At 36.5% G+C, this 23,419-nt stretch overlaps 2 protein-coding genes across 2 annotated transcripts; one reads left to right on the top strand and one right to left on the bottom strand.

Moving 5' to 3' along the window:
• Positions 1 to 742: 742 nt before the first annotated feature.
• Positions 743 to 23,331, bottom strand: LOC139140618 (lanosterol synthase-like). Its single transcript, XM_070709980.1, has 20 exons — positions 23,124 to 23,331; positions 20,747 to 20,909; positions 19,460 to 19,598; positions 18,270 to 18,378; positions 11,562 to 11,683; positions 11,053 to 11,149; positions 10,463 to 10,598; positions 9,518 to 9,626; positions 8,885 to 9,003; positions 8,065 to 8,162; positions 7,752 to 7,779; positions 7,215 to 7,394; positions 6,654 to 6,803; positions 6,099 to 6,195; positions 4,908 to 5,013; positions 4,366 to 4,431; positions 3,984 to 4,064; positions 3,253 to 3,423; positions 2,643 to 2,721; positions 743 to 1,519 (listed from the first exon to the last, which is right to left on the bottom strand). Exons 1-20 carry the CDS (start codon positions 23,138 to 23,140, stop codon positions 1,376 to 1,378), a joined length of 2,211 nt encoding a protein of 736 aa, XP_070566081.1. The 5' UTR covers positions 23,141 to 23,331; the 3' UTR covers positions 743 to 1,375.
• LOC139140620 (microfibril-associated glycoprotein 4-like) lies at positions 13,181 to 18,453 on the top strand. Its single transcript, XM_070709982.1, has 2 exons — positions 13,181 to 13,699; positions 17,061 to 18,453. Exons 1-2 carry the CDS (start codon positions 13,444 to 13,446, stop codon positions 17,726 to 17,728), a joined length of 924 nt encoding a protein of 307 aa, XP_070566083.1. The 5' UTR covers positions 13,181 to 13,443; the 3' UTR covers positions 17,729 to 18,453.
• Positions 23,332 to 23,419: the final 88 nt, after the last annotated feature.

Here is a 23,419-nt window from a genome sequence, read left to right as displayed (position 1 = left end):
GATGCCTGGCATTTTTCACAAAATTTGGACACCATTCTATCCATCGAAATCAATCGTCGTTCACAGTTCCAACAAAGTTTGCTTTCAATTAGCTGTGATATTGCAGCAGTACTTGTGGCGCGTATCGAACGTGCTCGGGTCATTGGGGTCACGCCACAGTCGGCGATGACCTCAATGACCCTAGCGCGTTCGATACACGCAACAAGTACTGCTGCGATATCACAGCCAGCCTTCAATCACCTCTATTTCCCCGTACTTCTGGATTAATCCTTTCAGTTTATGTTTCCCGTCTTGTGTGCCAATGTTTTTGGTTCGGATACCAGTGTTCGAACATAATTCTGATCCAGTCGAATTTTGACCGGCGTTTTCATGGTAGCAGCCATATTTGTTGTAGCATGTTCTGTCAGGTGACTAACCTCCGCCATCTTGAACAAAATTCTGTTCAAGATGGCTACCCGGTACCTGACCCCATATTTCCCCACGCCCTCTACCGGGGAAATGGGTCAGGGAACCAGACTAAATTTGGAAGCTCAAAATTGTGCACATCTAGTATATTTCAGTCAGCAGCCATCATTTAAATGTTATTGGCCAGGCGCGTATCATTTCCATCCAATCAGGATGCTGGACTGAAACAAGCGTTAACATATTAACATTTCTTCTTGCCATGGATTGGACAACCGATGCTTTGTAATTCAGGCACACATCATCTGTGGAGCCTCTCTATTTGAGTATTGTGTTCTGCAAAAAAGTTCTCAAATAAAAATCACTATACCATAGGCTGCATCTGACTCAGAAGCCAAAGTAAATCTAAAACTATATTCTGCATAAACATGTTGCAGATTTGAAATCACTTGGCAGATTGCCAAGTATGGAAAATGACATCTTGAAAGGGAAGCTGGATGTATCACATAAATCCAAGCTATGCAGAAAAACTTTCCTTTGTGAGTTGTAGTACATAAATCTTCCAGTTCATTTAAAATTTGACAATCAAGCAGTTAATATTGCACAAATATTCTTTTTTTGCAAAAAACCCCAAAATACAACTCAAAATGTTTACTTTCTATTGAGTTAAGTACTATGACTATGTTGTATAACCAATCAGAAACCTTCATGAAATGACTGGTCACGAGGAAATGTTCATAATGTTTCTGCTAACATCACGACTGCAGTCACACATTTTGTGACTACGATACCTGCATGGTGCAGAATAATTTGTCCAAATCATATGACTCATTTTGTCTATACCCCTTTATAAAATAGACTGGTCCATACCTTGCTAAGTAAATATAACAGATCAGTCTATTTTTATGAGAAGTGGGAGGGGAGGGCTGGGATGGGGATGGGAATGTTCCCATTGCTGATGGACAATAATGGATTAGAAGCCATTGACGGTTGGTTTGGCAAGACTACTGGTTGGATAACAGTTGGCAAATCTTCCAAGGGTCCAGACTGGGAAGACGTTCCTGTAACTGGTGTAGCTGATAGCGCAGGATTTATTGAAGACACCGCTGATGTTCTCCTGTGAAATGATGCAGAAGATAATCATACAGTTGTTTTTTTCGATGCTGAATGAGGGAATGACAGTTTTCACACTGACTGAGTTGGGTCTGTAGACACCTTTCAAGGTGTGGACAATACGATATTTGAAATCATGTTTCATGCATGGTTCATACATCAGTAAATCATATTTCAAATGCATAGTGGAACAGTGATTTGAGTTCACAAAATACTTTACAGGTATTATTAATATTAAACCACATGGAGCAGTTTGATCTGCACTGTCACTTTGTAGTAGTGAAGAGCAGCCAAGCATAAATCCCATCACGCCTGGGTATGAAAGAGCAGGGCTGTAATTCCTGCAGCCCCAGTTTCTCCTGTATTGGTCCAACTTTATTGGAATAAAGACCATAGATTTATAAGGGGCCGGGGATAATGAAAACACGCGCATGGTAAATGCAACTTCTGTGTTTAGGGGGAGGGGGTTTGGCTATATTTTGATTACCGTGCGCCAAAATGGCACTACAAGTTTTCCTATTGCAACATCTCGCTACATGTTTTTTTTGTATCGCAAAATATTGCTCTACATTGTTCGGCATGTACCAGGCCAGTATGCAGTACGGCATTGGCGCTACACCAGCATTCTTTTGACATACATGTGAATCGGTGCACGAGTAAAATAACGTAAGAATCATTTTGGATACACTGTTTCATTTCATTCTATTGCTTACATCATTGTTGAGTTGGCACTGAACAGAGACTGATTTTAGAGGGGGTATGGGGGCGGTCGGTAGCGTATGCGTGATTTCACAATGACGTAATCAGCGATTGTTGGATGCAGATACAGAATGAGGCTTGGTTGGATTTTCGCACTTCCAAACTTCCGTTTAGGGGAGGGGGGTTGAGAACAAACGCACTTAGTTTTGTTTACTGTGCGCATGTTTTAATTATCCAAGGCCCTAAAGTTTAGGGTCATTCAATGTGACAAGGTTTAGCCTGTTTACCATCATAATTTGGTAATGCCCCATTTGTTTTCTGTAGCAAAGTTGGCCCTCCTATGTTTTCTGTAACAAAGTTGGCCCTCTAGTACAGTGAGAAATGAGAAAGCAACGCAGAATACAGGGTAGTGTGAAATGTATAGTTACCTGTGGCCAGTCCCCGTTTGGCAGCTGTCTTGATATCAACAGTTGGATTCCTCTCTCCAGAACTGATAGATCAGGATATCTGGAAAACAGACAAACAAAAAAGATCAGAAACATCAAATGTCTGTCAATGAAAACAGGTAGAATCAATACCACACTGGCTGATGTGTTATTAACAACATTTGTATGAAACAGTTTGCAAGAGAAATAAGTTGAAGTGTGATGTGTACACCCATCACGTGCAACTTGCATTCAAATGTGATACTGACGAAATCAACGATTTGACTCAATTATATTATGTTTGCACTGCAGAAGATTGGATAATCCAAATGAATTTAATTAAATCTTTCCTTTCAATGTTGTTCCTTTCCTTTTTGCATGTGGGTGAAACTTGCATGTGGTGAAACTTGCACACAGTTGAAACTTGCATGTACCTTACACATTAAAAGGCTTCTTCTTGTGGAATAATACAGAGTAAAAATTTCCTCAGCAGATACCATAGGGGAGATCAATATTTTAGCATAAATTACATAAATATTTTAGCATAAATTAGGAACAACAGGACATCAAAGGTAATTCTTCTAGAATTTGAGTTTCAACTTCATACACTTACCTGACAGCCATTAATCCCAGCAAAGCCCAGGCTGTATTGACAATCTGTGAGGTCTCTGACTGTACGTAACGTCTTTCCTCACAAGATTCAAAATTTTCTCCCCAGCCACCGTCTGGCATCTGATTCTTGCACAGAAACTCACACGCCTTCTTCACTTCCTTTGTTGCAGTTCTGAATCAACCAATGAAAAGCAAATAAATATTTTAAAATCGTCCCATCAGTCACAGATCTGCCATATGTTTACACACATACAATAATTCTTCTTGTCTACGATCTGGACTCCCTTTTTTGGCAGTTGTCCTTTGAGTATGGATGAATGCCAAAAGATGAAGTCCAGATCCTAGACTGCAATTCTTCCAAAGTAAAGCAAGAGTTAGAAAGTTTAAATTGATATCTATCAAGCCATTTCAAAGTATTGCCTTGAGAGCAACTATGACATAATTGCCAGTTAAGTAGTTTTAAAAAATGGAGTTTTTCTCTTTATAAGATTAATAACACTTATAAGATACCCTTTGTTATTGAATGAATGAATGCATGAATTAATTAATTAATTAATCAATCAGTGCTATCTCTCAGGATTCCTGCTAATCTATGGAGTTATATGCCAGAGATTTCCTAGTTGTGTGAAATTTTAATGTGCAAAGTCACCAGTGAGGGCGCTGTTGAAGATCAAATACACTGTAGATTGTTCTGCCGGTGGCCATGGTAGGTTTGATAATGATGTATCTTACCCCAAGTCATATCTGTAGCCCTCAGATGCAAAGGCTTCCAATCCAAACCATGTACCATAGGTGAAACACACACCCCATGAACTGTGAATAAAACACATACAGCCTGATGTTACTTTCTGTCATATAATTTTATTATATATAATTATATTATATATAATTATATGCATTAATCAATCTTGATGCAAATAAGTTTTCATCGGCTTATTTTCATGAAATCAAAAATTTGATTGTTTTGGTTCCCTTCAGATTTAACATTGTGAGTAAATTATGCGATCAAAAATAGACATTTTTGATTTTGACATGTGCATGTTATGAAAGTTCCATAGCTAACTGATGAAGAAAATGCAATAATGACAGTTTTGAAAAAAGTAGGACCACATACCCTTCCCATGAGCCATCACCTCGCTGTTTCCTCTTTATGTATGCTAGGCCATCGTCAAGTGTCTTTCTGCAAATCAGTTTTGAAAAACGAAAAGCAATTTCTGTCAGAGGAATTTCAAACACAACAGTGATTTTACAAAGCATATAACTTTTCATCCAAATAAATATGGCACATATATTAGTTTATTTAAGGTAGCATGCGTCTTGGGTACAGATATTCAGACTCAAATATTCACAGTACATTTCTTGTGCAAGCTCATTTTGAAGCCCTTGGCGTAAATAAGTTTTCACTGGCTTATTTTCATGAAAATCAAAAATTTTATTGTTTCTGTAAGCGTTAACACAGGGATAGCAGCCATCTAGAAATTCAAATATTGCTTACTTTGTTCCTCTGGCACCAAACTTGTGCCACTAAAATCAAATTATGTTTTGCCACGTGGGCAAGCGGTAGTTTAATTGTCTGCTGAAGATGAAGCAGGGAATGAAATGCACTTGAGTGCATTGATGGCACTTGGAAACAATAGGACATGATAGCATGCATACCTGATATCTCTCTTCCTGTATTCAGGGTGAGAATCTTGGAAGTGTTTCAACGCCTGCATCACAGCAGACGTACACTCTACGTAGGTATAGTCAATCATGATATCACCTGATGTGAAAAAAAAAACATCATCTGAGTTATCACCATCGGAATTGCAGCAAAGAACATTGACTTTTGCATTGGCTGCTTTTCATCATTTGTTGTCTTGACTAGAAATCTTTAAAGGTTTAATGTATGATACGTGTAGAATTTACCACTCATTACTGTAATTGTTACTGTATCGTGTATGTATCCTTTGATGTTTGCTTTAATGTTCGCTTTATTTAATAATGTTAGCTCTATCTTACAAAATTAGCTCACTTGCGTGTATATTACGAGGTTATTACGAAAATACCGCAAAGGATGCACGAGGACATTGGCGGTGTGTATCGCCCTCCGCTTCGCGTCGGGCGATGCGCGGCGCAAATGTCCGAGTGCATCCTTTGCGGTATTTTCGTAATAGCCTTATTATTATACATCTTATATTCGTGACTGAGGCATCAAATTGTCAGATTAATGACCGTTTTCATGCAATGTCAACAATTTTTCTTCCGATTTATGGCGCAAGTGTGGAACGCTATCTCGGACACGCTTCTGCAAGTTCAGGATAGTGTGTGTGTGTGCACTACACACGTACGTACAGAGCGCGCGAGATATGTTCTGACACTCGTCCAATGAGTCCCTTGAAACCGTTCAATAGTGAACGCGCACATTCAGCCGCAGGGGCTCCTTGAAACCGTACGTGTTACGGAACAGGTGTTCCGTACGGCTTTTTTAGCGCACGCAAAATTCTACATAATTGTTCTCGATGGTAGATGTATAATAATCTATAATATACACTATTGTTTTCAAAGCATATGCAGTAGTGGACAACAAGCTGTTGATACATCTCGGTCTTTGCCCAATCAAAAAATCTCAGATGGTTGTAAAATTGAACAAATGAAGTGTATTTTACATTCCATTCAATTTGCTCAATACTGGAGAGGAAATACAATTTAGTTGATTATATTTCAATATGTATACTACGTCAACAGGTCCGTAAGTAAAAACTATGCACACAGTAAATGATTTGAATTTCTTCACTTCAAAACTGGTTTGGCCTAACATAAGATAAAGCTAAAATTACCCAAAACAGAGATATAAAATTCATTTACCGAATACTTCCGATGGATTCAGAAGCTCTAACAGATGACCGCCTCTCTTGGTCTCATAAGTTGCAAACCCACCATCTGAATTACGCATGCTGAGAAGCTGTGAAATACAACCATAAAATATGATATGATATTGGACACAGATTATTATACATCATGGTTTTGAGATATTTTGATTCAATATATTACAAAATGCGTAGTGATTTTGAGATAAAATCCTTGATTAAGATTAAAAGTTATATATATATTTACAAAGTTATAAGGAGTGTTCTGTACCACAGACAACACCTAGTGTAGCATATCTTCAAACCAGATTTTCAATAAATATATGGTGTTTTCATTTTATCGCATTGTTTTGTAATGTCCTATACAAGTATTGTGGTCACAGAAATGAAAAACCTTTCAAGTCAGAACCAAAACTATTGAAATACTTACAATAATTTATCAACGTGTCCAACTCATGTGAAATTTTGCTGTTTGCCGTGGAGGATAAACAAAAGACAGCGAAACTACTGACTTCCTTGACAGAAAGTGGACATGACAGAAAACTCTACTCACCACATTGACGGCATCATAACATTTGGTATCAGGTATGCGATTTCTGATGTAAGAACACTTCTCTTGTAAAATCATGACAGATTTCAAACCCTCGGCAGTACAGTCTCCGACAATCCAACCACAGTCACGAGTGCTGAACGGAAAACCACCCTAGGGTGAAACAAGAAGTCAATAATGCAATGTATCTTTATTTCTGTCTGTAGGAGCAATATTATCATACAATCATGCTAGAGGTTTTTTTCTAAATGAGTCAGGGCCTCAGAGGATAACCCCTCAATGCTGAGTTATCAAGGACAGTATTGTGTAATACATTCTACTAGACTTCGTAGAACATACATAATAAAGAGCTCATACTGATTATTCAACACTTTTAATGCTGTATGTACCTTCAGAACACTATTATATCTACACAACTGGTGTGTGCTGCACAAAAAAGCAAACATAACATATAGGCAACTGTCCAGCGTGGATGATTTTTCTTCCATTAAGTTTCTTTTAAAAACAGTTAGTACTAACACACTGTTACCATTGCAAAAGACAAAGAATTCAGATTTCATCTACCTTGTTCATCTGTCTGTAGTATTTCTGGTAATCTGGAGGGTTGTCTGGGATCTGGGTGAGCTTCATGAAACTATGGGCATGTTGTAGACAGTCGTTGAACTCTGGGTTCTTGTGGGCGTTGGCCTCCATGAATGCCTGGATTGCAAAAGCAGTGTCCCATAGCTGAGATCCATTGGTGCCCTGTAGAGATAAAGGCTGCAATGGTTAGAACTAATGCAAATCTATACAGGCAGTTATATGTGATAGAAAAAATCACTGATTTGGAGAGTGATTTTCAATCATACAACCATTTGATTGCTCTTATTCACATGTTATCCACAAATCACCTGGTGATGTTTTCATCCAAAACCACCACTGTTCACGGACACAGGTTCTGGATTCACAAGTCCATCATGCACTGAGGCCCTTTGCACATCAGGCTAGGTTAATTTAGTGTCCCTGCTTCTTCTGTCTACCTGCAAAATTTCTTCCTCACACAATCCTTTCACACACTATAAAAATGACTAGAGCCGTAACAGAATGTGGAAGAGTACTTACGTTCATCTTCATTCCATCAAGTCCAAGCCTACAGAATTTGGAAAAATAGAAAAAGTCAAAAGCTAAGTGTCTGATCAACTCAGAGTAAAAGTGTGCAAAAGTCAAATTAACTCTAATTTTACACAGCCTATTTCAACAATCATATTTAATCTAAAATACTTGTAAAACTTAGTATCAAAAGTTGCCACAGCTGATGAACGATGACCTCAATTTTGTTTACCTAAACAAAATTATCAACATCATCTGTTGGGGATTAAAGGCAGGGCAATGATTTTAAAACTATTTCAACACATTGAAAGAATATTTCATTTACCATAGATAGTCTGAAATTCTATCCACGTGCTGTTTGAAGATGATTGAGTTTGGACCGTCCACGTGCCATCTCACCAACATGTTGATTACTTTAGAGATCTGAGGATATGAAACAGACAAGTAACAGTCACATGACACAGCTGACAAATAGTCAAGGTAGGAATTTGATATCATTTCATTGTCTTTACTGTAAGGTAGAATGCCCCTAAGGGGTTGATATTCAGACTCTAAAACTTTTACAATTCTTTTCTGATCTACCATTTGTGGGGCTCCTTTTAAAGGTCTTGGTGTTAGAAACATTTTCACCGTCTTTGTCTTTGGAAAATTGAAAATTGTATTTTCTCCTTAGAGTTCAAACAGCCACAATGGCCACTTTGAATTTTAAATATTGATAAATCTTGGGTAATTTGTTTCTCTAGTACCAAAATTTACACAGTGACCCCTGATTTTTATTCTTGATTTTGACAAAGAATGGTTGAAAGATTCCTTGAGGAAAGTTTGCGAAAAGTTGAAGTCTTTTGCTTTTGAGATGCATACTACCTGATCAGTGTGTGTGTGTCAGATGTGGGTACAAGTACATACACATGTAGACAATGACTAGATTAAAAGATATATGTAAATAGAAAAATAGAATATAGATACATGAAGATTCTTGACAGATAGAAAACAATATTGGCAACCTGGATTTATCATATACAAAGAAGAATGACATTGGAATAATATTACGCTCATATTATACCTGTCATTAAGTAAAGAAAAATTTAACTGAAAGAGGGTAAACTTTCAGCTTGCAGAAGTTTTGACAAAGTTGCAAAACTTACTGGACCAATGCTGATGCACTTGGTGAACCTATCATCTGCCTGGATATGTTCAAAACATTCCTGTATGGCTTTCTGTCTGAGACGCTTGCTGTGCCAAGCTTCGTAGACATTAAGTACACCTAGAAAACGGATGAACGCATGTAACGCATATATAATGTAAATGCATAATAGTTGACATTTTTTTCAAGTTTTCTTAAACTCATTTTTGCTCAGTGTGTTAAATGCCTGGATTAAAGATTGTTTCCCGGGCAGGATGAACATTTAACTCACCTAACCAGTGAAAAAATTCAACCATGAGCATAAAATTCCAAAGTGTGGATGGAAATCCATTGATAACAACTTCAGTTGGTTTTGTGATGGTTTGACTGATAACATTGAGCTGATAATTACAGTGACAAGAAAAACTGTGTGTTTGTATGGTTTTAAATACCCGCCTGAAATTCAACCTAGAAATCAGATTTTTCTTATTTGGAATCGCAATGACTTTCATTTCATTAAATTATCAAGACTCTAAATTCAGCAATGTCTTTATTCAAGAATCTTTCTTCCTCAATTTTCATTGAGCCGTCAAAAATGCTTAGTTTCACTTATTGTAATTTTGATCCTCATCCCCATGGCCCCTCTGTAGCTTACCATAAGCCAAGTTCAGTAACCAGCTGTGTGGGGTGTAAAGGTCAGGTTCACGGACATTGTTCCTCTGTGCTGGCCAGTTGATACTGTCATAGTCTTCCACATACAACTCCTAAAACAATTCATTCATGATTCATATGATTCATATATTTAAAGATTAAATGCATCTCACCAAAAAGAGTTGTCAAAATAATAATGACAAATGCTTCAAATTTCCATTCTTACATTTCTGTTTTTGTCTTTTATGTTTCTGAAAATTATGTCAGAATCAAGGATTCGGTAAATCTTTTTGTAGATGCTGGTAACCTATATTAATTACCTGTAGATCATATTTTTCGCATCAAAATTTTAGTGCAACATTTTGTAATTTTTATGAAATTTTCAGTTAATTTTTTGATAATTTTAGACTAAATGGACATGATTTCTTATTGGCTAAAGTTTGTGATGAAAAATTAGAAAATATCAGAAAATTATTGTCTGGACGATATTTTATAAAGATGACAAAAACGGACACGGCATTCAAGGGGTTAAATGATGAAAAAAGTCCACTGTATTAGTAATAATTACTTTTAAATTAAAAAGACAATGCAAATTCAAAGTGTCTGTTATGGTTTTCTTGTGCTTGTATTTTCAGTTGTGAAATAAATCAAATACATGTTCATTATACTGTATTATGTATATTTTTATACCATTTTGAATTTTCTGTATCTATGCATTTGAATCTTTTATCCAAAAGTATGAATTTTAGTTCCTGTAATGTGTGTTATTCCATTGCCTGAGAGTGATTTAATGTGTCAGGATAAGACAGGAAATTGTCAAACCAGCTGAAGGACACTCTCTCAGCACAAAAAAGAAAATTATGTTTCTTCATCCATTTGGTTTCAGAACTACCCGGCAGGATTGACACTCTGTTGTGAAATTTCACTGAAAACAAGAAATTGTATTTACTTTTCTAAGAGATCTGATGAGATCATCTTCAGTTGCAGTGATCCTAGCTGCATAGCAGTATGACATGGGTAGATACACCTGTCTGCAGTGACACCACAGGGTGGATGGGTGAGCTGGCGTCCATTTTGGAAACAACCTGCCAAAGACAAGTTCTGTATTAGGAGTTTTGTTACAATCAGTAACACAAGTCCTTATTGACCAATGAGAGGCCTTTGTACTGCTGTCTTCAAAAATCATTGAAAACATCTTGAGTATTTATCTCTTGAAATGTTTGAAAACTAAAATGTTCACGTTTGCACCTGACGATTTGTTTTTACCACCAGTTTAAATGAATTTGCTTGTCTGAGAATGTCCCTAATGTAATGTGGATCTTTAACAAAACACTAAATACTGTGAAAATACTGCAGTATGTAACTTACTGACCACTTCTGTACTTAGTCAATTATCATCATACATAGATACTCTATATTCCGCGATAATGACTTACCGCTAACAGTTATTTTATTCAGCAATGTGTGTCATTAAGATACTTTAAATTTCATGTTATTTATACTTCTGATCTTTCTTTTTCTATATTTACATCAGCTTACCACATTTCAGGTAGGAGGGTGTTCATTCCCTCCCAGCTGTAGAGATTGAAGACTGCCAGCCAAAACTTGCCCCATGATGGAATGTACCTGGCACCACCTGGAAAATGCAATACAGTAAAAATTTGTTTAATTATCTTCCTTTCCACTTGAGAACAAACATTAGGATCGCCATGGTACAAAAGTTTGGTCAAGAAAAGCAAATAACTCCAATCATAGACCCTGGAGGGAGAGCCTCTCGCTCCAGGGTCTATGCTTCAATTTTACCAATGTTTGAAATTCAAAATGGCTGCAGTTGAGTTTCTCTACTTTCTTATAAATTAACTTTCTGTACCACTTTCTGCTGTAGATAAGAAAAGTGACATAACGGTAACATTTTGAGAGTTTAAAAATCTGTCCCTGAGGGACAAGCTAACTTTTACTTCAATTGTACCGGTAAGTTTTATGTCCCTAAGGTTAAATGCTTTTGTAAGACAGCGGTACTGTATCAGCAATCAATAATTTCACATTACCTAATCCATGGAGTATGTTTCTAGCTTTGACCATGTCTGGATCGTCAGGTCCAACTCCAAGTATTCTCATGGCTGTGTAGTTCAATGCCGTTCCAAAGACCGTGGCTGGACCTTCAACATGCCTTTGTACAGAACAGGAAGGAAAATACTTACTGAAGTGAATCAACATGGCATGCCAAAATTTACAACATGTTTGTGACAGAACCATTTTTTTTTCAAATACAGGACTTTTTTAGATAAGCTATGATCAAAAAGATTCACTGTTTTCTGTAAAAAGAATCTCTTTCTGTTTTATTTGTGAGTGCCAATCTCAGTAGTACTGATCCTGATATTGTTTTATCAATCTTCATACAGACGGTGCCTTCACATAAATATACCTTCATTATTTTAATGGATGAATGTGATACCTGTGCAATGAAAATACATACATCACTAAAAATCAAAGCTTGAAAGAAATCAAATATTGTGATATCAATAACCGCAAAATTATTGATCTGTGCCATGTATAACAACTTAGAATTACTTTTTTAAGTACCCTGCTTTAGGAGGAGACTTCTCGGATAAGATCATGAGAAATTGAAATGATATAAGCTCTTTCAACATAGACTATTTTCAGTGGTATGATTGCTGAATGTCCTTGCAACAGTCAGGAAAATTATTACTGGCTAATCAACAAAATCATGCTAAAGACAGAGGTACAAACATTTCATACACCGATGTCAATATTTAACCACACTTCCAAGTAGGACCATGATGCTCTGTCAAACACCAGATTTCACAGTAAAAGTCGAGATTGATGAATGAACAGTTCAAGCTTTGCCAAATGAGTTGCTTACTTTGTTAGAACAAAAAGACATACCGCACCACTATACATGAGAATGAACTGATCAGACAGGAGGTGTGTGGTAAATGTCATGGGTTTGTTCTATTAATTTGTTTCATTAAGTCAGCTTCGTTTGGAAGTACATTTGTAAATTAATAGTTCACTACATTCAAGAAAGTACTAGTACAAGAATACCATTTTTCAGTACATTCCAGAGTTAGACTGACCACAGACATACAGAAAACAGACGCCATAATGTGCATATTGCCTTTTTTCATTTTTTAATACTTTTATGAACTTACGAAAAAAATAGTGCTGATGATTGAAAAGTAATATAATTGTAAGAAATAACAGAACAAACAGTGACAAAGATGGTGAAACTTAGTTTGAAGACCTAGGGACATCTTAAAGCTGTGGGTAAAGATGGCTGCAAGATCTGATGAAAACGATACAGAAACTTGGTCTGTTGCCAGAACAGCATTTCTCACATCAGACAAAAATTAACGAGGAGAATAAAATCATAGCACCGGAATTTAAGAATCAAACTTCCAAATTAACTTTAAGCACCAGGAAGAAGTCCCATTTGAAGGCACACTAGAGTAGGGAGATCAGATTGAGAGTGATGGGTACTTCAAGAGTCTTTTCACAGCACTCTAAAGTGTCATTGCTGAAGGACTCGTGTCACCTATAAGCAGGCCTGTAAATCATTCAATGTCTGAATGACCAATAAAAAATGATTTAGCGATGATGACAAAAGGATTTAGTTTGGGGCCCCTGGGTGAGTGCTCATTATTGCGCAGTATAGTGGTGTCAGCTTCACTGGTGAGAACATTTCCTACTCAATGCACTGTTGTACACTGGAAAAGTATCAGTGTTTTGTGTAGATTTGAAAAGGCTTTTCTCAACTGGTGGATGGTCTGACCTCTCCTTTTCTTGTCGTCCGGCGACCTTGCAGTTAATTTTTAACTCTCTAATGAATGAGGTAATTTATCGGTGATCGGAGTTTTGTTACCGTGTCAAAGGTCGCAGAATGGATCGGTAAGAGTTAAGCGCGACAAGATGAAGGCCCTGTCGTTGATGTCTCTTGGGATGATAATATTCTCCTTCAGTGTATCTGGACAGGACCACAGCTCGGAAGAGACATGTAAGGCATACACGTTTGTGGTTCCACAAGGCCAATCTTGCAACTGTGAGTCACTGCAAACAACAGTGGAGGGGCTCCAGGCACGAGTTAGGAGTCTTGAAACTGTCATCGAAAATTCTGCATCTGTGAACGGCCAAGCTTCCACATTCAGCTATGTACCAATCTATAAAGGTAAATATCTACCATGGGCACAGTATGACCGAGTATCTACAAGTCACTCCGGCCACTGAAAAACAATTTTATAATATTCCTTGATGTGATAGTGAGAATATTAGACATACTTGCAAATTCTTCATGCCTCTGCACTGATTATCTGTTAGTTACACCACGTCACTCTGTGAGTGCGGCAATTCAATTGCATAAGAGTCCCACTGGATCTCATCAATGTTTGAATTGATTTTCAAAGTGACCACAACTTCCTGAGCTTTGGAGTGTTTTCTGTCAATATATGTTTGTTCACTTACGTAGTATAGCCAAGTTATGCCACAGTATTCTGACAGCGATGGCCTACACATGTGTACCTGCTAGTATGAAAAACACTGTATTTGATGTCCCAAAACTTTCAAACCTACCTGTTGATTTCTGATAAAGGATAAATATTAAAATTTCAAATTCATTTAGCTGACATTTCCATGAGAAGTAGCTTTGAAACCGCACTGATTTTTCCAATACAAGAAACATGACTTGGACAATGTCACGATTACCAGCAACCCAATAATAGGACAATGGTATTGTAATCTGGACCGATATAATCATATTTTCATACACAGCTCTGTTGTGTTAACACATGCTAAAAGTATTGTATACTGCCAGTGTGGTCAGAGGTCACAGCAGTTTCTACACATAAAAAACATCCCATATATTCATAAATAATCAATCATACAGTTGGTATGATTCACTGAAATCACTTGACACCTACATCGTATCAATGCATCACAACCATGGCCACAGAATGCTGAAACTTGATGTTTTGAAAATTATCCTAACATGAGTGCTTCACTGGTATATCTCTTTATTTACAGAGGGATTGATAAGATAAGGGTGAAGGTTTTCTTTCTCTATCTGATTTATTTGACTAAAATCAATTTTTCATGTGACTTGATTGTTCACAAAAAATGTAATGTAAACAAGCTTCATCTGTAGTAAAAATAGTGTACCAATTTACATTGGTAGAGTTCATTGTTTCATAGTTTTTTTAATCAAATTGATTGTTTCAGTTTTTCTCTTAATCTTACAAAACCAAGTAGTAATCCGCATGTAATCGGCATCTAATGCAATTACACATAATTGCACACTCAAGAGTCTTAAATCCTCTTTGTCAATTTCAAAAAAATTTCACCAAAAAAATTTGAATTTTTCACATACAGCTGTTCAAAGGAATAGGAGTGTAGGTACGTAAGGAAAACAACGCATTGACTTTGACCTCATTATATCCGTCAAATGGCAAAATTTATTTTGTTTACTCAGAAATATAAATATTGAAAATAGCAAGCATTGTTTCTTAACCAACACCCAATCGTTCCAGTTCACGATCGTTCCAGTTTATGACAGTGTAAACTAAAGGTGATATCAAGTCACCATAGTCAAACCAGTATTCCCAACTTTGAAGGCAGTAGGAAAGTTCTTCCGCACTAAAGAAACTTTGACACAACGATTCTCCATTATCCTTAAAGTTGAGAGTCTTTGTAAAGGACTCTATATTACCAAGAAAAATTTGATCAAATTATATCAAATCCACAATTTGTATACCATGGTTTGAATATATAACATGTCAGCTATTGCCTCCGTAATATTAACATTAATATTTAACTGATGTTTCAAAATGTTAATGGAAAAGTCATAGATGAAAAGAAAATTGTGAGAAAATTGAATCACTATCATTGTCCTCTTCATTGAATTCAAATTTCAGGTGTGATTGAACTGGATATGTACAGCATCAATATAATGTATATGTCAGTTGATAACTTTTGTATGCGTCATGACTCTCATGGTAACAGTTGTACATTGCGGTATTTGAGTTGAAAACAGAACAAATATTGCACAGATACTGTATTGGTACAGACCTCCGGTGTGCATTTCAGCAATTTATTGCAGTACTAGCTTGCATACGGAAAATGAAATATTATAAATAAGCTCTCTTTGTTTCAATTGGAGTTTTTACTCGTGGAAATCTTTTTACAAATAAAATATCCAAAACGTAAAATTTATTTTTCTCTGACATTTTAGTAATGTCTGTTGGGAGACAAGTGCATGCTTTTCTTTGAAATAGATACATTCATATAATGACTAACACCATATCAAATTACTTAACAGCTGATAACTGGGCCATACGACCTAAAATCTAAACAATTTTTGATTAGAAATTTACATCGTTTAATCAACATATCAGAATATGTAGACTGCTTATGGATTTGCAAACAATTTTGTGTCATTTGTACATGCTGAACAAACAGACATGCAAAAAAGTTTCCTAAATTGAGAATTGGCTTGTAAATAGAATTTTTTAATTTTACAACTTTACTATTGTTTACACTGGACCAATTCTTGGGATGCACTAACTAATGATGCACATTGAAGCAATATCTCATTATCTGTAAGTATCGTAGAATAATGAATGTTTTGATCAAAATTAAAACATTAGTCTGACATCGTCACTCTGAAAATCATGAACACAAATCTGCTGAATGACACGATGACTCTGAAATAGTTACATAAAAAATAAAAAAACTGTAAATCTGTCTTTATATGAGTGTCCTGGCAATTTTTTTACACTGAGAACACTTTGTTCCTCTTTGGGCCGTAATTGTGGGTCAAAAGTGCATTGCCAAGCTATGAACCAGTGTGCTAGAGCAGATAAAACTGAGTCTGTGACCCTGCCTGCCACTTATCAAAATTGACACGGCAATGTTGGAATTCAAATGCCGATTACACAGCACTGATGGAGACATTAATGAAGGTTTTTATCACAGGGAGATAATGGGAACCAACACGATTAATCATTATTGTGTGCTAGGTTTCATCCGGTCAAATATCGAATGTTTCATGACATGTTTTGCAAAACACCAATCACAGTTAACAAGAGTAATTAGTAACGAACTTTGTGCAGAGTGATTAACTTTTCCACCGTTGATTGAATCCATTGTGCTGATGGGATGGCTACAGACAGACCTGTGTGGAGGGGGCTGAACTGATCGGGGAGAGGGGTACGGTCAAAGGGCAACAAGTCAGTCAAACACACAGAAGGGTTGCACTACAGTTCCAAGAACTAAACTGAGATGCAAGAATTCACTAGAACAGTAAAACTTCATGGTAAATCAGAAAATGTGATAAACAACATAAAATGATTAAAAGGACTCAACGTTGCATTATTAGTGCTCTTAACCCTTTTGAGCGTCAAAGTCTATTTTTGTCACAATTATAAAATATACCTGAGTTAATTTTTTCGGAGTTTTGCCAAAATCTTTGTACATTTTGAGCTCAACCAAATTTACTAATATTGCTCTTAATGTTTCGACATTTTCCATTTCTGTAGATTGTCAAGAATTGATGACAGACCGTAGCAGGAAACATGAAAGCGGGATTTATTTGGTTCAACCACAGAATGCCCCGAAGCCATTTCACGTTTGGTGTGAAATTGACATCCATGGTGCAACTACAGTCATCCAACGGAGAAAGGATGGAAGTGTCTCATTTTTCCGGGATTGGGACGAGTACAAAAGAGGATTTGGGACTCTAGACGGAGAGTTCTGGCTGGGTAACGAACAAATCTATTACTTGACGAATCAGGGTGACTATCAGTTGTACATTGAGATGCAAGACTGGGAAGGTAATGCTGCTTATGCAAAGTATGACAATTTTGAGATCAGTGACGAGAGCGACAACTATCGGCTTGAAGTTGACGGATTCCAAGGAGATGCTGGTGACTCCTTAACTTATCACGACGGTCAACAGTTCAGCACTAAGGGGAAAGACAACGACATGTCGCTGCATGAGGACTGTGCAGCCGTCCACAGGGCTGCTTGGTGGTACAACACCTGCCACTGGTCAAACCTAAATGGAGTTTACGTCACTGGAGGGCGCTATTCATACAGCACCTATGCCTTTGGAATTGAGTGGCGCACTTTCAAGAATGGTTACGGTTACTCCATGAAGAGAACGACCATGAAGATCAAACCAAAGTTTGAAGTAATTCCAGAATGAGCAAACAACAGAGAATACTTGACATTGACTATAATTTGAAAACACTGTATACATAAAGTACATGGGCAGTTTCATAAAACACAATTTACCTCAATATGATTCCATTATTTCTATTATGACTTAATTTCTTCCAAATGCCAGAACATGGTACATCACTTTCTATAATATTACAAGACAATTACAGTGTTTCTAGGTTCTATTGGACAAACTTACATGGAGTTTGTTGTTCATGTTTTCCATCTTATTGGGCTCTTGCTCTTTTCAGACATTTCAGTATAACAGAATACTGTCCTTTTTTTTAACTTTTATACAAATGCAGCAATCTGATGTTTGTTAGAAATTCACTTCAACGACTGATTTAAATAATGTGCTATATGTTCAAAACAAGAAAAGGCAATTCAAGGCAATAAGGTATTAGAACACGCATAATTTCTCATGTGAGATGTTAAAAGATGTTCTGAAATCTTCAAAATGTTGTCTTTTTAAATTTTGATACCAGGAGACGGACATATATTACTAGGAAATTTATTTTTCAACTTACAGTCCCCAACCTCCATCAGGCGCCTGCACTGATCTCAAATAGCGAATCATCTCGGCTACCTGAGCATCTGCTAGCTTCACCTTGGTCATGTGACATACAATTAACAGACCTGGAGAAACAAAACCAGTTCACACGATCTTAGTAACATTGCAAAATAAAAGAAGATATGCATTACAATATGGTACTTGTGAGTTGTCATTTATCTGGTGGTGGTGTTAGGAGATGTGACATGATTTTTAAGTTTTTACTAAGAGATACAACAAGTGTTTTCATATTTGCACAATGTCTTAAAAATAGAAATTCAGATTTTTTTATACTGTACATTTTGGTCTCTGCTGCAATGCATATGTTGGATTGAATATGTAGCTATGGTATCCAATGCTGAAAGTCCATTAATTGCAAACTTTTTAAACAATTTTGATTAAATGAAAAATTTTCTCTGAATTGGAAGTGTTTTATTTTTGTATATTCTCATCAGTGTAAAAGTTTGAGATCACCCCATGTACATTGATCTGGTCTTTACTGTGTGGTTCACAGGAGTCTATTTTTCAAAACCACTCAGCGACTCATGAAAAGTCAACTTTACAGTCTGTCTTGAAAGCTCCATCAAAATTCGAAACAAGATGACAAAATCTATTGATATTTTAACAAGGAAAATATCGTACTACAAAGCTACATGAAGTTGAAACTATGGTAAATATCGCTCAGAGAATAAATGTACCACAGATGGTACTTCAGCAGGTCATTGCCAATCTCACTCTCAGTGCCATTGCCAAAAACATCCTGGAAGGCCACAATCAAAAAATTTTGACATGAACTGCACAACTGGTTGCTTAATTTTTTGTGGGTGAAGAAACCAGTGAAATACCAACTTGCCCAAAAGAAGAATAATGGCCTAAACTGTAAACGGCCTTTTCTATGTCTTGTAGAATGTCTAGGATATTATCTTTCACAAGTAAAATATCCATAGGCTTTGTAAATATTGATCCTATGGTATTCTATTCTCGTTCTTAAGAAAGCAAGAATAATTTTAATGGTAAACTTGCGGGAGGATATCAGACACACTTGTATTTAGTCTGAAGTCACACAGATTCATACGCCACTGAATGAGATGAATGAATTATGACACATTTGGTTTTATGCACCAAAAATTCGGAGGGGGGGGCAAATGGGAGGAAGTTGGAACTCACCGGGCATTAGAAACAATGGTCCACCATAATCTCCAGCCCAGTGGCCGTCTTCAGCCTGCAGCTTTGAATAGAATCTCATGCCATTGGTGGCAGATTCCTGGGCTGATTTAGCCTTGGGTAGAGTTGGGGCAAATTTGCTCTGAAACATTAAAAATAAATCACATGAGTCATGCTGTAGCATCTTCCTCAAATATATAGTAATAAAGTGAATCATTATCCTAACTGAGTGACTTTAGGACAGGCTTGAAAAAAGTCAACAAATAAATGAACAGTCAAATTTGACAAAATGAAAAGAATACATATACATGCAACGTAAAATAATTATCCTAGCTTCTTTCATTGCTTGCATTAAAAGACAATTATTTTGCATCATGCTTTGATCATAAACATTCTCTTTTCAAGATGTAATTTGATCCTTTTCATTGTCAAAATATTCAGAAAATCAATTGTTTGTTATTTGTAAAGGACCCAATGGTCAAGATACTTCTCTGTACTTTGAAACGTATGTTTTGATGAGAGATTCCTCTGCCGTTGCATCTTTTGGACTTTGTACTTGAACCAAAGGAATTAAACTCAAACTGAGTTTTTCAAAATAGATCATGACATCAGGTTCTGAAAATATATGGATGACTGATACAGTTTCAAATACAAAAAGCGATTATATGGATGACTTACATGTATAAAGAACAAGTAGTAATTTGATGTATCCTAACATGGCTCTCATCAACAGATACCCCATTCACCCAAAGTTGCATAGCCACTATACGTAGCTGTTCTATCAGTGTTATATTAGTGATCTGAACACTTGGCATTGAACTAGCGTCAGATAAATTTTGTCCCGATTGGAAAGGGGGGGGGGGTCTAGGGCTGACATTTTATTAAAGCCTATGTACTAATAACAAGTAGCCAGAATTCGGAAGTGGAATTGAACGTTGAAAACTAGATGACTGCTCCTTTCAACTATGACTTATACTTAACAGAAATTTAATTAAATCTGCACCAGTTTTGCTAAAATCCTTATAAAAAATCTGTGGTCTTTAAATGTGTTGATTACATTGTAAAATTCATAACAATAGATTACAGGTGATATGTAATACTTGGGTAGGAATACAATTGACTGCAAAATTTGCATTTGAAAATAGGTTATCACGAACCTAGTCGGCCACAAGGTACCTTAAAAAAGTTTTCACACACAATATATTAATTTATTAAAGTCATTTTGAAAATGCCTTGTAACCTCTTCAGTCTCCAGTGTAATTTTAACATTCAACATTGAATTCAACCTACCGTGTCAAGCCCAAGTGAGTGTAATTCTAACATGGTTTGTTCCCTGTCTGGCTTTTTTGAGTTCTCTATGTACTGCCATGTTTGCCTGCCTTCCACATTTTTCAATCTCCATCTGGTCAAATCTGTGGCTGCTTTGGTCTTGTATGGACCTCCTCTTCTTCGTCTGTTGGTTACAACATAGACAAGGCATACACCGATGCATAAATATGACACAAATTTAAGTCACATCCTCTTGCTTCACAGTGACAATAGGTTCAAAAAATAATTTTCCTATGGATAACTAACAGGCGTAAGAGTAATTTTAAACAGTTGTGAACACAGCATTATACATATCACATATTTTCAAAAGATTTTGCCAAATACTGACTGCTAAATAGAGTTACAAGAAAATGAGAAAATTATCCTTCTTCACAATGACACATGATTTTTTTCATGATTCTGATTTTAATAAGTTGAGAGATGTTAATTTTTGATTTCTAAAATATTATTAGGTATTGTATCCTCTTTGATCAGTAGACAGTTCTTTAATTTCTGAAGTCTCTGAGTTCTACAAGACTTTACTATGTGTTACTGGGTATGGCAAGTAAGGTTGTAGATGCTGCTTAAGTTTGGCGGCCTAAAATCAATGGCTTCAATTGTGGAATGATCCAGCAGTACACTGCCAGAAGACTTAGCATATCAGGTATTTTCTATCCATTAGGGGTCACTCTTCTCCAAGTCTTGGGGAATCTAATAAAACAGTTTCCTTGATAAACCTTCTAGTTAGCAGTTGTAAATAAGACATATTCGTTCTGCGAGCCCTGCTTCGGACCGTGGAAACTAGGTCACTGACAAAAAAGAAGACTGGTGCAAGATATTTTGTGATAATTTCTTCGAAAGAAGTTCTCACTAATTAACCCCTTTATAAAATATACCCCAGTCAATTTTTTCAGATTTTTGCAAAAATGTTGAAAAAGCTGTAGCCCATGAAATACGATGTCAATTTTGTCCAACACTATCAAAAAAATACAAAAAAATAAAAATTGGTAAAATTGCTGCACTAAAATTTTGGTTGGAAAAATTGCAGCATTCAAAGGATTAATGTGTCTTCAGAAATTGTTTTGAAACCGAATTATTTTCTTAATAACTTCAGGTAATAATAATAATAATAATAATAATAACTTTATTTCGAGAGCCAGCTCAGAGAAGGAAAGTATAAAAAATAACAACAACAAAAGTTACAATCGATTGAAACAAAAAAAAGTCACAGCAAACCAAGTAAAATGCCAAAATAGCAATACGACAAAAATGGGAAACCAAAGTAAATGATTAAAATACTGTGGACATCACCCTTTTCCACCATTTACTCTCTCTTCTAATATAATCAGACATGACTGCACTTATCAAGGTATTAATACTCCTGTTAAGTCTAATGTAAAAACGAGCCCTCATAGCCCGCTGCTTACTGTCAAATGTCGAAATGCAGTTCTGCACAAAAGTATCACTAATGCTTATTCGGTTTCTGATATTTAACAAAATTCTGAAAGAATTATTATACGCAACACGAACATCACTCATATTCTGTTTGGTGTAAGAACTCCATAAATGTGAACAATACATTGAAGAACAATAACTTTGAAAGAGGGTAAACTTAACTTTAGTGGTACGGATCAATAAGTTCGCTTTAGAGTACAAAGACCTCAATTGTCGCCTGATATCATCATTGTCATCACCCGATGAATTCAGAATTACACCCAAATAACAGTGTTTGTCGACAAATTTCAGAATGGTGTCATTTAGGTAGACATTGGGAAAACGTGAGATTTTACAACGTAGTGGTTTAACCAACAAACATTTCGATTTTTTAGCATTAAAGACAATGTCATTATTAGCTGCAAAGCTACAACAATGTTTGATGAGTACATTTAGTCCTTTAATATGTAATGTGAATGTTATCACGAAGGTATAGACGAGATGTAATTCTCGAAGATGTAATACTGAAGCTTTGCAATCTTGCATGCAGGGATTTGTGTTTGAACACGACAGTGCATGCAGTGCAAGGAATAGACGGGCCGCTCCTACCTCATTGGTCGGTGACGGAGCGAACTATCAAGTATCATCATGTTTGTCAGCTCATATAACGCACAATTTCATTTTTCCGTTTATTTGTATTGTTTACCCCTGCCTTGTTGCAACCAGAGCATAATTTTTTACATCCATGGTTATGCCTTTGCTATCGTATGTTCTCCATACGACCATAATTTATTGGTGACCATTCCACACCATGACAGAAATATTTCGAATGTCGCGCCGCCTCTGCACAAGTTGAAGAAGGGGCCAGACGTGCTAAGTAGTCTTACATTGTATGTAAAATAATTATGATATGTGAACGTCTTACTTGTAGGTCTTCGACATCTCTCTGAATTTTCTGCGAAGATTGGGCGAACGATACAAGCTTGAATCGGTCACCTGTCTCTATTGGAAACAAAGAGATCGGATGTAAGTGCGTACGTGTCGGACTTTGAGATTTGCAGATTGGCAGAACAGGGTGCTGGACAGTGATCATTCACATTGTAAATGTTGTCATCGTGCGAGGGGTGATTCCTAAAATTGCGTCACATGAGCTGACTGGCTTCCACCAATCAAAATGCCGTATAACCGGCAGATAAACCCAGGTCACCGGGGTGCGGTCTG

Source organism: Ptychodera flava, chromosome 9, assembly GCF_041260155.1.
Source record: "Ptychodera flava strain L36383 chromosome 9, AS_Pfla_20210202, whole genome shotgun sequence".
Taxonomy (NCBI): Eukaryota; Metazoa; Hemichordata; class Enteropneusta; family Ptychoderidae; genus Ptychodera; species Ptychodera flava.
The sequence above is the reverse complement of the archived record's forward strand: the minus strand, read 5'-3'. Positions and strand labels throughout refer to the sequence as shown.